At 40.0% G+C, this 13,698-nt stretch overlaps 1 protein-coding gene across 1 annotated transcript; it reads right to left on the bottom strand.

Moving 5' to 3' along the window:
- Positions 1-4,234: 4,234 nt before the first annotated feature.
- Positions 4,235-4,642, bottom strand: LOC137291994 (profilin-1-like). Its single transcript, XM_067823547.1, has one exon. The coding sequence runs from the start codon at positions 4,640-4,642 to the stop codon at positions 4,235-4,237; it is 408 nt and encodes a 135-aa protein (XP_067679648.1).
- Between the last annotated feature and the right edge of the window lie 9,056 nt (positions 4,643-13,698).

Genomic DNA, 13,698 nt, shown 5'->3' with positions numbered 1-13,698 from the left:
ACCCGAGCTTGTGACTACGAGGATTGTAAAAATATGCACACTTATAATACACATTATCTGTAAATCACAAGCGTGAGTCATAAACAAATCTGACCCCTTTGGCGCCGATCTTCAAAACAGCCCATATATCAAGCCTTTGAGTCATCTGCATAGACGGGAACAGAGGAGAGTGTGCGAAGGTGTGATAACGTGGTGACGTTTTATTCACTTGGTGAAATACCGTTTCAGTAACCGAATCATGTTTTGCTCTAAATTAATTAAGTCGGGCTTAGTGCTTTGAAGATACTAGATCTACCATCCTATTTCTGGGTTTGGTTTGTTTGTTTGAGAATCACAATCCAGTGACCAAAATTATGACCATTGGTTTACGCAATTGGGATACGATGACATTTGTCAACCAAGACAGCGATACTGACCACCTGATCCCGTTTGTTACCTCTTGTGACAATCACGGGTTCCTGAAGACCAATTCTGAACCATAGCCTCTCCAGGCAGACTCTTTACTGAGTTTAACCTTGCCTTGAATTCCTCAGGACTAACGAGATCGGGTGGTCAGACTTGGTTGACACATGTCATCGGTTCTCAATTGCACAGATCGATGCTCATGTTGTTGATCACTGGATTGTCTGGTCCAGACTCGATTATTTACAGACCGCCACCATATAACTGGAATATTGCTGAGTACGGCGTAAAACTAAACTCACTCACTCACTCACTCCCTAGAAGAACGATCATGTTTCGTTTCTTAACACGTTCAGGATATACACTCACGGGGTGTCACATAACCGTATCCTTTGTGTTATTACTTGCATATATATTTCTCCCAGGGGAAAATACCACTTGAGTGAATATTGTTTATCGCCGCACTCGAAGATTTTATGTATCGCGACTGCCTGTAACCTGAGGCGACCTCTTAGTAATCGAATCATGGCCACAGTTGTGTCATCGTTTTTGTTTTTGATATTTTTCATTAAGTTAGTTTGGGGTCAATTTAAACAACATGCTGCTTCATTTGGGTGTCATGTGTGAACATTTGCTATAATTTCGCTGTCTTTGTAAGGCATAGCCTTCGCACCTTGAACGAATGACTGCTTGGGTTCAGTGAGCTGTTTTCAAGGCATGTTGTCCAACGCTGTGCCCCTACACGAGCAAGTATAATTATTTGTTCCCAAACACACTGAAGGCTAGCAAAGATAACAATTGTGAAGAAAATTATCTTAAATCTAAACTATGGATAATTATATGATATGTATCTACGACTCATTTTAACATTCCAGCGCTACGAAAGCCATTGCAAAAGATAACGTTCTCTGTCGGGGTACCTGCATATGCAAGCTTGTTTCCTGCACGGTCGCCCCCTTCTCCATTATAACGAGGGCGATGGGGTAGCCTAGTGGTTAGAACGTTCGCTCGTCACGCCGAAGAACCGGGTTCAGTTACCACAAAAGTAATATGTGTGAAGCCCATTTCTGGTGGCCAACGCAAGAGATATTGCTGGAATGCTGCTTACAGCTAAAAGAAGTAAAACTAATCTCACTCACCCCATAGAAACGAAGCGGGTGTCTCATTACAATATCACAGAGACAATGTTGGAATGTCAAAATGTACCTCCGCTATATACTATAAGCGTGGAGTGTGGTCATCAGTAGAAGCACCGACAACATAAAGTGATAGGCTGGTCAGCAAAATACGACATATTCCGTAGACCAAGAACCACATCCGCACCCCCTACCATCACCCTCCTCGCTGCGCACGCCCACCCCCACCCACTAATAAACGTGTCTCTTCGTAAGCCCTAGAGATAGGTGGTACGTTATTTGAGGTCATATACATTTACAAAATACATATATACTGGACAAAATTAGCTAGGGATATTGGTATTTTTATGACTGATATTTTATCATTGTGTCAATGAATAAATGTATCATTATTCATAATTTCAAAATTTACAAATATCCCTAACTATGTTTGTCCAGTATGTGTTTAAAAGTAGTTCGCATGATGGAGGAAACATTAATGTGCATACATTTAACCATGATGATGACGAATTGTGGTATCAAGTTCTAAAGAACCGGGAGTTGTATAATTGACTGTTATCGTCCTTGTAACTACTCGTTATGAAATAGGAATTGGACACGCGCATGTATAACACGTAAGTCTACATAACCTCATAATCACTTCATTATTAACGTATAGCAGATTAACCCACGTAGCACCATGGCAACGTGAAGGCTCAGATTTCCGTCACCTTGGGAACTGAAACACCAACACCTGCACACGTTTGAAGCATGTACATGCTGTTGTAATAAAGACGGTGGCGATGATTGATCACTGAATATGGACACTCGGATCCATATGGATCCTTCACATCATCCCCACTTTACAGTACATATCCACCTTACCTGAGGCTAGAGTAGGGATTTAAGCACAAGAACAATATCAGTGTATCAAAAGTATAATCACTTCACATTTTATTCTTTAGTCTAACCCTCTAAACATATATAGTATGTGTATTTTCGCACAAATCAACCATGTAGTAACAAAAGTGATATTTATATAGTAACGCCAGCACGCAGTGATCTAACCCACTCAGCCAGAACCGAGTGGTGCCTCATTCTGTTGCGAGCGAACCCCAAACTACTTGAATCTGTACTCTACTGGGATCGTAATCCCAAATTTAACATTCTTACATTTGTCCACTTTCATAATGGTATTATGCAATAATGATTTATTGTATTAGTCTTTACGCTTTGCACCATACATCCAACATTTTTCCGAACATACACCAAGGTCTCACAAGACAAGTATTTTGTTTACTTTAGGAGAAAAAAGCCACAAAATTCGGAAGAAAACCCAGAAAGCCCCTAAGTCTATTCAAGTGATATGCATCTTCATGAATCAATGGCAATAAGTAATAGAGGACTTGCTTCAAGCCAATGTATTTTTCAACTTCTGTTCTCAGAAGGAATTCATTGTCATTTCAAACAGAATGTTAAACAGTTCTACAACGTTAAAGAATCTACAAGTAATGAGATCTATGTTTAGCGAGCGCTGCAGTCGACATTAAATGTCGGACTGTCAGTCATCAGACGCTCTTCTTCGATGCACCATCCAAATATGTTTGAGGTTCTTGAGAGGCATACAGAAGTTGGTATTCAGCTGCATGTATATAGGACAAAATGTAATGGGTGTCAACGCTGTGTGTACACAGCGAATTGGCAAGGGAAAGCCCAGAAACATGTATACAATACAGAAGAAGTTGACATAGACAGTACTTTGTTTTATACAATCGTGTATGTCCGATTTGTTTTGTTGTTTTACGGCGTATTTAGCAATATTTCAGTTATATGTCGGCGGTCTGGAACAGACAACCCAGTGAACAACAGCATGAGCATCCAAGTACGCAACAGGGATACGATGGATCCCAGGGATACGATGGATGGCAACCTAGTCGGCGAGTCTTACCATCTGATCCCTTCTGTAACATCATGGGTTATTCAAAACTAATTCTAACCCGGATCTTCGCGGGTGTCATAAAATAAGTTGATCACTTTCTAAAATCTTCCTATGCCCCCATGCCTAATGACAACCCCACCCCCTCACACCCACCCACCTTTCCAGGATTCCCTCTATTCCCTAACCATCCCATGCCCACCGTTGGAATGAATAACGGGTCGCAAATGTGGAAGATCTGCTTAATACAATACTCGTTAAGATACAGAAAAGACTGAACTCATTTTACCGGATTCGTTCAGAACTTTTAATACTGTTCGGCATGGTACATTATTATTCTCGGTGATTATTCGTACAGAGTGGTTAGTGTGGGGTTGTTGACTGGTTACGAATGTGTTACCGTCATCTTCATGTCTTGGTGCTTGGGACGGTTGGCACTGTGCCGCAGAGACGCTGACATGGATGGACAGCCGACTCGAGCAAACTGATTGTAAAGATTTTCGAAAGAAGGACTCTTGGATCTTTCTGTAACACTGTCATATTCGTGGAAGCATCAACGTTATGTCCTTCGTAACTGAGATACAAAGCAAATGATTAGAACCAGTCTATCTGTATTTAAATGTTGGTTTCACTCTTATAAGAAATAACCGCGACATTCACACCATGTAATGACAATCTGAAGGACGAAGGAGATACACTAAAGTATTAAACCATCACCAAGAAAATGTCAAAACACTGTATCCTTGAAACAGGTATGTACACCTCTCCATTGAGAAACACCCTAGAAACCGTCGTACCGCAAGTAGTCGCCCATCCGTGTGATAATGCTGAAGCACCCTCCTGCACACGCACAGTCTTCGTACACGCCTATCACAAAACAGGATCCGCATCTGTATATGACACAGCCCGACCCAGTAGCTGCACACCGTCCCACCATCATTGTAGTGTTGACTCTGGTCAGGGTGTACTGGGTGCAACCCACACAGAGCCCCGTCTCTCTCAGCTTGGCACCCCCGTCTTCAAATCCTGCTGCTATAGCCATCACTTCTGCCGCAGTGACGTCAAACCGCGGACTTGCCGCCCACCTCTTGCCGTCCTTGATGCGACAAATGGCGGCTCGGGTGACGTAGCCCCTCTCGAGAAGTGCGCCGATGTATTGTTCCCACGTCCGTGTCTGTTTGGCACTCATTCTGTACGAGAGTTGCTCTTCACGTGTCCTGTATCAAACGTTATTCAAAACTAGAACCAAATGAGTTATGTATTCCAAAAGCAGACGACAGTTTGGTCACTGCCTGTCTTGAAATGGTGTTGCAACCAGTTTGGTAGAAGCACGTGTGAATATTGAATGTTGGTCGATTTTTCTACCGCAACGGGGAATGTTTTGATTTTTCGGAAAATAAAAATCACTAATGGAATTTTCACTTAGATCCTTTCCAGTAGTGACATATACTTGCTTGTCACAGCTCAGATCACAGCTCATCCGTTTTCATACCCGAAGAAATATGTATGAATTATTAAGCTACAGGACGCGCTCCAATATCATTCGGAAATACCTCTGAGCTGCCCGTGTAGTCTCCGAATATGGGGGCTTTAAACACCTGCCTGTATTGTTCGTCCAGGCTCACCTTCAGAGATCTATCCTAACACTACCAAAATGACCACTCTTACACGACAGCAACATATTCCTGCACACTGTGTGTTTCGTCTCTCATCCTCCTATTCAATCCAACAGAAAGCACAATCCGGTTGTTTCATGCAAAATCAGAATCCGCAGTTTATATACATGCAATAATTATTACTTTCTAAACATATCCAGGAGTTGTTGTCTCAGGTGCTCTCTTCCCAACCAACGTGTGCTTGCATTCTAGTTCTAGTATTGACAGATCGACATATGGTACAAAGCGGGCATGCTAACTGACAACAAGGCTGCCTTTTCTCTGTATGAATGCTGTACCTATCTGCTATCTATACCCATTATCGAAAGTGTTTACCCGAGTTACCGAACAGCACAGTGTCGGTTTAGCGATAGCGCAATAAAGGAGGGCCATTATGGTCTTCGAACACTGCCTTCTGACCGATAGGTTGCCTTTCTTTGATTTGCAGACTTTGAATTGTATCTTCGGTCGTATTGTGGGGGTAAAGAAATGGCGGATAGCTTTACCATTGGCTGGGTATTTCACTTGGAGGGATGCCTTTTGTCTCATGTATCAGAGGTCGGATTAAAGGACACCGTTTAGCAGTGACGTCAGGTTGTAACTTAGTTCCAACTTATGTTTAATCTAAACATGAACGTATGATTAAGTGAGCTCAATTTATCCTGCATTTGCGTAATAAGGTTTTTTTTTTATTGATTTCTTTACAGACTCGGTGAACTCTGAAGTTTTAGTTACCTTGAAAGCCTCGATTGCTATGTGGGCGAGGGGGTGAGTATGGTTTTACAACGCAATATTCCACCATTATCATGATGGGACACACCTGAAATGGGCTTCACAAATTGTAACTTTGTGGGGAACTGAACCGGGCCGTCAGCATGAGGAGTTAATGCTTTAACCACTAGGTCACCTCTCTGCCAAGGAGTGTGGCCATTTTGTCGTATGGCCATTTTGACTTTTCTGTGTGGCCAATATGACTTTTCTGTATGGCCATTTTGACTTTTGGGTGTGGCCATTTTGACTAGGGTCGGTGTTGCCATTTTGTCGGGTTGCCATTTTGACCTGTTCCCTCTGCCAATGGTCATATTGGAAGCAGCACCGTCATGTCATCTTTCGAAAGAAGCAACAAAATGGATTTTCATGCTCACACCTTTTGACATAAGCCCTTTTAGAGGTGGTGAAATTTTGCTGAATTTCCTCTTGGTTGTTGTTTGATAACCCTTTGGATCATTTGACTGAATTACACTGAATTTGAATACTTAAAACTGTGAAGAGTTGATTGGACTGTATCTATCATTTTGCTACACCTACTGGGTATCAAACCTTTTTGATGATCCAGATAATATTTATATCAATGTCTCACAAAAACTGCATTTACCTTCTATTTGCACCAGAAATTACTTCATCCCAATAAACAGTTGGTGTCACAGCTAAATCTACCATTTATTTTGTTGTTTAACACAGTACATGTAAACAGTAGTCAGGATTAGACAAACTGGTGATTGATAGCATGAACAATGAAACACGCAGTGGGGTATGCCATACAGTCAAGTCACATTTCATAACCATTTCATTTAGTCATCCCTCACAACCATCACAGGCTGGTATTCCATCCTATCCCAATGACAAGGTTTCTTTGCTTCTTTTGGTATGAAGATCAGATTTGCTGTTGTACACATTCCGGGAGCTACTTACCTGGCTGATACATGCCTCCACAGCAAAAATTTGATTCACTGACCACACATACACTTGCCTTCACATGTACCAACTTCCTTGAAATATTTTAGTACATTGTTGCACGTCATATAATTCGTATATAGTCATTGAACCAAATAAGGAACACATGAAAGCACAAGTGTTTCTTTGCTTATTTCATGAACAGTGCAATCTTGTGTAGACACCTAGGTAAGAATAAAGGAACGCTTGCACTTTCATGTGTTCCCTTGTTTGTTTCTATGAGTATGTGTTGATGGGCTGTAAATAATCAACTTTGTATCATCAAAACAGGTGACCGCTATGATAAACATTGGCCCATATCACATGGACACTAACACAAAGACGTAGTCTGACGCCTGATCTTAGTCATTGGATCTATGGGGACAGATTCTACAAGACAATCCCTACTGGATTCAACTGTTATTTTCAGCAATTTTCGCTTCTCCCTACATCCTTCCCGTCAGTCCAACAAAAACCAAACACAAGCAGTAATTGGTTACGATACCTTTATTAACATAGTTAACGGTATCAGCAATGATCAATCGATCTGTAAACATCTGGGCACAGCTCTCAGCGAGTCTGACACCCTCACAAAATCCTAGGAATGAACTACAATCAACTACAACTCAAATAGGATGAGAATATATAACATGATAACATGAAAGTAACTACAGCTCAACACAAAATGATATAAAATGACATGAAATGGACTAAAAGTGACTAGTGTTATGGTACATATTCACATGGTGGGAGTGGATTCATTTCCAGAAGCAGCATGAAGGCACAAGCAACATTGCTACAGCCTATCTGACTTGCAAAATATTCCCCTGCAACTTACCAGACTCGATTATACACAAAAGTATACACAAAACAGTAAAAAGTCACAAACCAATTTGGAAAACATAAACTGGTTGAAGAGTCAGAATTTGAGTATCTATGACACAAGATATGTGGGTTGTGGTTTCAGTGACTAAGCATGAGTTAGGTTTCATGGTGACTTTCACAATATTCCAGTAATATCCAATTTTTTTCCACAAGAAATGAGCTTTACATACCGTACCCTGGTAAGGAATGAAACCCTGTCGTCGGTATGGCCAGCATATACTTTACCAACCAGATTATCCCACCCTCCCTCACTGACATATTCAAAATTATACCAACGGGCAAAAGAAAACAATACCAACTCGAAATCACTGTTATTACAAAACAACAAAACCACCAGTGTGAAAAAGGAAAGTGAATTTTGATAACAGGTGTATGGGCAATGGGTGTATGCATGTTGCTTGTAGGCGTTCATTAATATTCGCTTTGCACTTTGACGTTTTGTAATATCAGTAATTTTCGACTTGGTATCGTTTCTTTTTCCCCTTAATTTACACTGTGCACATCCTTGGATACGTAAGGCAGGTGTTCAGTATCACTGGAACTAATGGCCATCTCACAAAATAATGGAATGAAGTTTCACAAAGTATGCACCCATCTGGAAGTGTATTTTATTTATGTCATGGAGTGTCACCTTGATGTGGAAGGACTGCGTGAGGTTAATTTTACGCCGCTCTCAGCAATATTCCAGCCATATGGTAGCGGTCTGTAAATGTTGAGTCTGGACCAGACAATCCAGTAATCAACAGCATGAGCATCGATCTGCGCAACTGGTAACCAATGACGTGTCAACCAAGTCAGCAAACCGATCCATTAGTCCTCTCTTACGACAAGCATGGGTTACTCAAGGCTAACATTCTAAGCCAGACCTTCACAAGTTTGTTGTGAAAGATTGGCTCAAGGAGTTCTAGGTTTTCAATGTCTATCACTCATGTGGAACAAAGTACAGATATGAATTCAACAAACAGGAACATAATCAGGGTTCAAAACAAAATCAAAGGTCTCTTGTATGCCCAAGGGGAGGTAGCTCTCCACAGCAAACTGTGGTGCATAGGCCAGTCATTCCCCATGAATGCCAAGAAACATCAATGCAACAAATTGGTTCACACAAAAGTAGATGAAACAAATTCCCATTTCACCACAGATATAACAAACTTGGTTAAACACCATGGTAAAGGTACTTTGTCCACTGATATTCACCAAGGACCAATAAAAATAATTTTATCCTACATTTTGTAGTATTCAAGTAAATGCAATATTAAAACACAATGCTAAAATACCTTTCCAATCATGATTGATTATCAATTTAAAATAATTTCTTTGATCAAAATGCCATTTCTTTACAAATTTGCCATGGGTTCTTACTTGGAAATTCTAGTACATTATTTCTTGCACTTTCTTTTCATTTTTGTTTCATATCATATCCCTTGATGATCACAAGTTTCGTTTCAATGACGAATGATAAGAAGTCAAGACAGAAATACCAAGAATCCAAGGATGCTGTGAGTATAGATGTTGTATCACAGTAAGATGTGAGGACAAGTGTACATAAGATAAAAAACCCTGCTGTCAGTCATGTCTCCTAACATCTCTGGTCCAAAGCACACCTAGTGGGTCTGCTCATTAAAGCTTGCTGTCAGTAAACCATTAAGTAAACACACATGCAGTGAATATGTTGTGATTCATGGCACTGAGTGAGTTCTAATTGAACAGTACTGTATGAGTGCACCGTGACTCCCTGACAGTGTGGGAAGCTATACTTGCCCAGTACTGTATAAGTATATATTGACATATATTGACAGCATCAGAGATTAGATTCCAGTAAGTGTTAATAAGTACACACTGAAACTTTGTGTTCTGTAAAAATAGAATAGTTCTGTATGAGAACACCCTGAAACTGTGGGAAACAATAATCAAACAGGACTGTATGACACACTGTGGCACTGATTCCAGCAGTTCTGACACTGTGTGGGAGGTAAGATTCCATAAGTTCTGTATGAGTATACTATGACAATGGGGGACCAGAAACCAATAGTTTTTGATGAATACATCCTTGAATTGGGTGGGAGGTTATTGTGTGGGATTCCCATAGTTTTGTAGTACACCCTGAAACTGTGCAGGAAGTAAGATTCCAACAGATCTATAAGTGTACACCCTGAAAATTTGTGTTGGGTTAGATTTTAATTTCCAATAGCTGCATATGACTACACCCTGAAACTATGTGGAAAGTAGGATTCAAACAGTTCTGACACTGTGTGGGAGTTCAGATTTCAACAAGTCTGTATGAGTACACCCTGATACTACAGGAGATCAGAAACCAATAGTCATGTATGAGTACACCCTGATATAATACTGTATGACTACGTCTAATGTGAGACATAAAATTTGACCAGTACTGGCAGAGACAGGGTTCAGTCACCATGACTGCCAGGCTGAAATGGAGACTGCAAACAATCAATGTATGCACATTCTCCATCCTTATTTACATACATAATCACACCATTTACAAAGTAGACCTACAATTAAACAATAACATAAATAGTGACATGAAGAATCAAACAGAAAGTTATCCATGAAAGGTCATTGTCGACAAAGTGCTTCATAATAGACATTCTTTGTACTGCTAGCATCATGTTGTGACCTTCACCTTAAGTTCAAAGCTACACTTGAACATGTTTAATTCTGTTATTTCTCAAAAATACAATTACAGACAAACTATACCAGTCATCCCTAGCTTACCCAAGTCACAACTACAGGATTAGTTCAGAGTGAGTGTATGGAACTCAACACTAGTGACTTGATCCACCTAAAAACCACGACTATTGCCAGTGCAATTAAAGCTTCAGGGCTTATACGGATAAGCTGATGGTATGAAGACTGATTATCAGAAGTTTTTACCATGGAAGAGCATAAGATGACTAGTTGGGCGGGAATGGTTACATCATGTTGCCAGAAACAGGTTTTTAACCTTGCTGAAAGTCACAACTCTGGAACATCATACCCATTATTCCCGATCATGCTTTATTAACTAGGAAAATGATAGTCCTCCAAAATGTGAAGTAGACATTTTTCAAATCTGACAATTTTTTCAACTCTGATATAAAGAATCATGACCGATCAAAAGTCAATAAAATCATGAAAATGCCTTAACATTCTCTTCAAATGTTGCCTACTGATCTGACAACTCCTCAAAATTCAAAAGCAGACAGTTTTCTATTCTGCTGAACAGAAATGAGTAAAACACCAAAAGGATATTTACTGTCACAGCATAAAATTAATTCTATTATATAAACAATATTGTTATATTGTGTAACAGATTTCTTCAAATTAGGTTCTCTACAAGTGTGCCTGGGACAATGATGCCCTTTCTCTCTTTTGACAGGCTAATCATTTACTGGGTATTTATAACTCTTATATAACATCAATAATCAAACCAACAAGCTGATATCCTTAACAGCCACAACCTGGAAATAATAAGTAATTGTACCAATGCACTGACGACCAGTACTGACCAACAGGAAGGTTGACTGCCTGGCAGGACTGTTTGAATCAATTCCAAATTAGTGTTGTTGCAAAACTCAAAGTTCTTCCGGTCTTTAATGTTATACAATATTCCAGCTATATGACAATAGACTGGAAATAATTGAGTTTGGGTCATACAATCCAGTGATCGGTGTTGTGAAGCAAAGATTGAGGTCACTCAGGTATGATGACCGTGGCTTCCTTTCACGAAGCACTAAGGTAATCGATCGTAAGACACTAAGGTAAGTTTAGTGCAATGTGAAAGAATGGGTGTTAAGGTTAACCATAGTAAAGGTTGTTTCGTGAAAGAACCTTTGACCAGTAGATCCATCTTGTTGTCTCTCACAACCAAGATAGTATACAGAGGATCTAATCTAACCTCGAATCCCACATGTCTTGTTCGAAGTATAACATTACACCAGTCGTGCAACGTTTTCAGACTTATCTCAAGGAAGTTCTATGAAGTAGGTTTCGTAATTTAAAGTTGTCAGGCTTCATATTTGGAGAAATTTACAATTCCAAACTTACAAACTTTCAAACCTCACTGCTAGACCCTGAAGCCGTAAGAGGCCAACAATAAGTGACGGCCGCCAAGAAATCAGCAAGTGAAACCAATGTTACTGACCCTCTTATGGGTGACTAGGCCTCTCATTACAAATGTCATAAATGTTCCAAAAATCTGCAAACATGAAAACTTTGATTGACTTGATAAATACATATTCCTACACAAGATGTTATCAATACTAACACAACGCAAACTGGTAACCATGGGAACTAACCAACATCAAAAAGAACAAAATGGAACACCAACACAGAAACTACAGGAGTAAGGTTCAACGCAACCATGATAATACTGTACAGTTATTGTGAGACATTTTGATTTTTCAGTGCAATTTATATCAGCAACGGACATTACTATGTTATGTTTACATGAAATCATTCATACTTTGGTCTGTGTAGATTTAAGTTTCAGAGGCTTGCTCAACATCATATCTTTCACAAAACATTGTCATCAGGTCATCAGCTAAGCCATTTGGGAAGTATTCTTGCATTGCTATAAGGAGATATCAATGTATCATATTAAGGTCAACAAATATTCAGCATAACATCAATACTTTCTTTTCATGCTGGTTGTGTGAAACACCTGGCCTCCATTCCACAAAGCAACTGTTGCAAGCTTAATAAGATAAGAATATGGTTTTATGCTGCTTTTAACAATATTCCACCAATACCACGGTGGAAAATGGGCACAAATTGTACCCATATGGAGAATCAAATGAAGGTTGTTCGTGTGACAAGCAAATGCTATAACCACAAGGTTAACCCACCGCCCCTTTTAAAGAAAGATTGGGTGTTCCCTGGTCTTAGTGCTATGATCACTTTGTGGACAAGGGCCTCCTTTCACAAAGCACTAAGGTGATCATAAATCACCAAGTTAACCTTTGTGCAATGTTAAAGAATGGAAGTTAAGGTTAACCTTGTTTAAGGTTGCTTCATGAAAGGGCCCCTTGGGTCCTATTCCTCACAGCAATAGTAGCACCAAGTTGACTGTAACTCCCATAACTTGATTACACTTACGACTGTTCTAGTGCTACGATTGTTTTGAGGAAGGGGCCAAGGTCCCTGCACATTTGATTAATGTATGAAAAGTCATCATACACACTACATATAAGGATACATGACCCACACACCTTCATTTACTTCAGCACAAATGCGTTTCCCATTGACATACTACAAAATGTTTGATAGGGATAGTCTGAGAGCTCAAAAAAGCAACAGACACATGGAGATATCATCAAACAAAAAAATAGTACTTGATATTGCCATGGAAGTGTCACACTGAAAGCTTAATGTCTAGTTGAAATATGTCCAAGAATGCACAGCGATATGTTGTGGTCTTATAGCTCAAACGTATTCTGTGGTCTAGTGGACAGACAGAGGATCTGCTCAATAAGGAGTTGTGGGTGAGTTTAATTCCTGGCTGTGTCAAACCACAGCTGGTGCTAGGAATGAGTACAGCTAAGTCAGTACACAGTGAGTGACAAAGTGAGTGGGTTTAGTTTTACACCACTTTTAGCAATATTCCAGCAATATCCCAGCAGGAGACACCATAGATGGGTTTCACACACTGTACGCATGTGGGGAATCGAAACACATTTCTTCAGCGTGACCAGCAAACACTTCAACCACTAAGCTACCCTCCCAGTATCACAGAGGATCAGTGTAAACTGAGACATGGTACTCATTGAGCTAGCATTAGACCAGTGACAGTGGTAGTTTAGTACAAGCAACTTTGAGTTCAACACTAAATCCCATTTCACCTTACCTAACTTGTTGAATAATTTGCATGAAATATCTCCATATCCTTATCAAAAGTTGAATAGCATAGACTGTCTGCACCAAGTCATCACTACTGCTAAATACACATTACAGCACCTCACTGGACATCACAGATAATACAGTGCTAGCAGGG

The sequence above is a fragment of the Haliotis asinina genome, chromosome 7 (genome assembly GCF_037392515.1).
Source record: "Haliotis asinina isolate JCU_RB_2024 chromosome 7, JCU_Hal_asi_v2, whole genome shotgun sequence".
In the NCBI taxonomy this organism is placed as follows: domain Eukaryota; kingdom Metazoa; phylum Mollusca; class Gastropoda; order Lepetellida; family Haliotidae; genus Haliotis; species Haliotis asinina.
The sequence above is the reverse complement of the archived record's forward strand: the minus strand, read 5'-3'. Positions and strand labels throughout refer to the sequence as shown.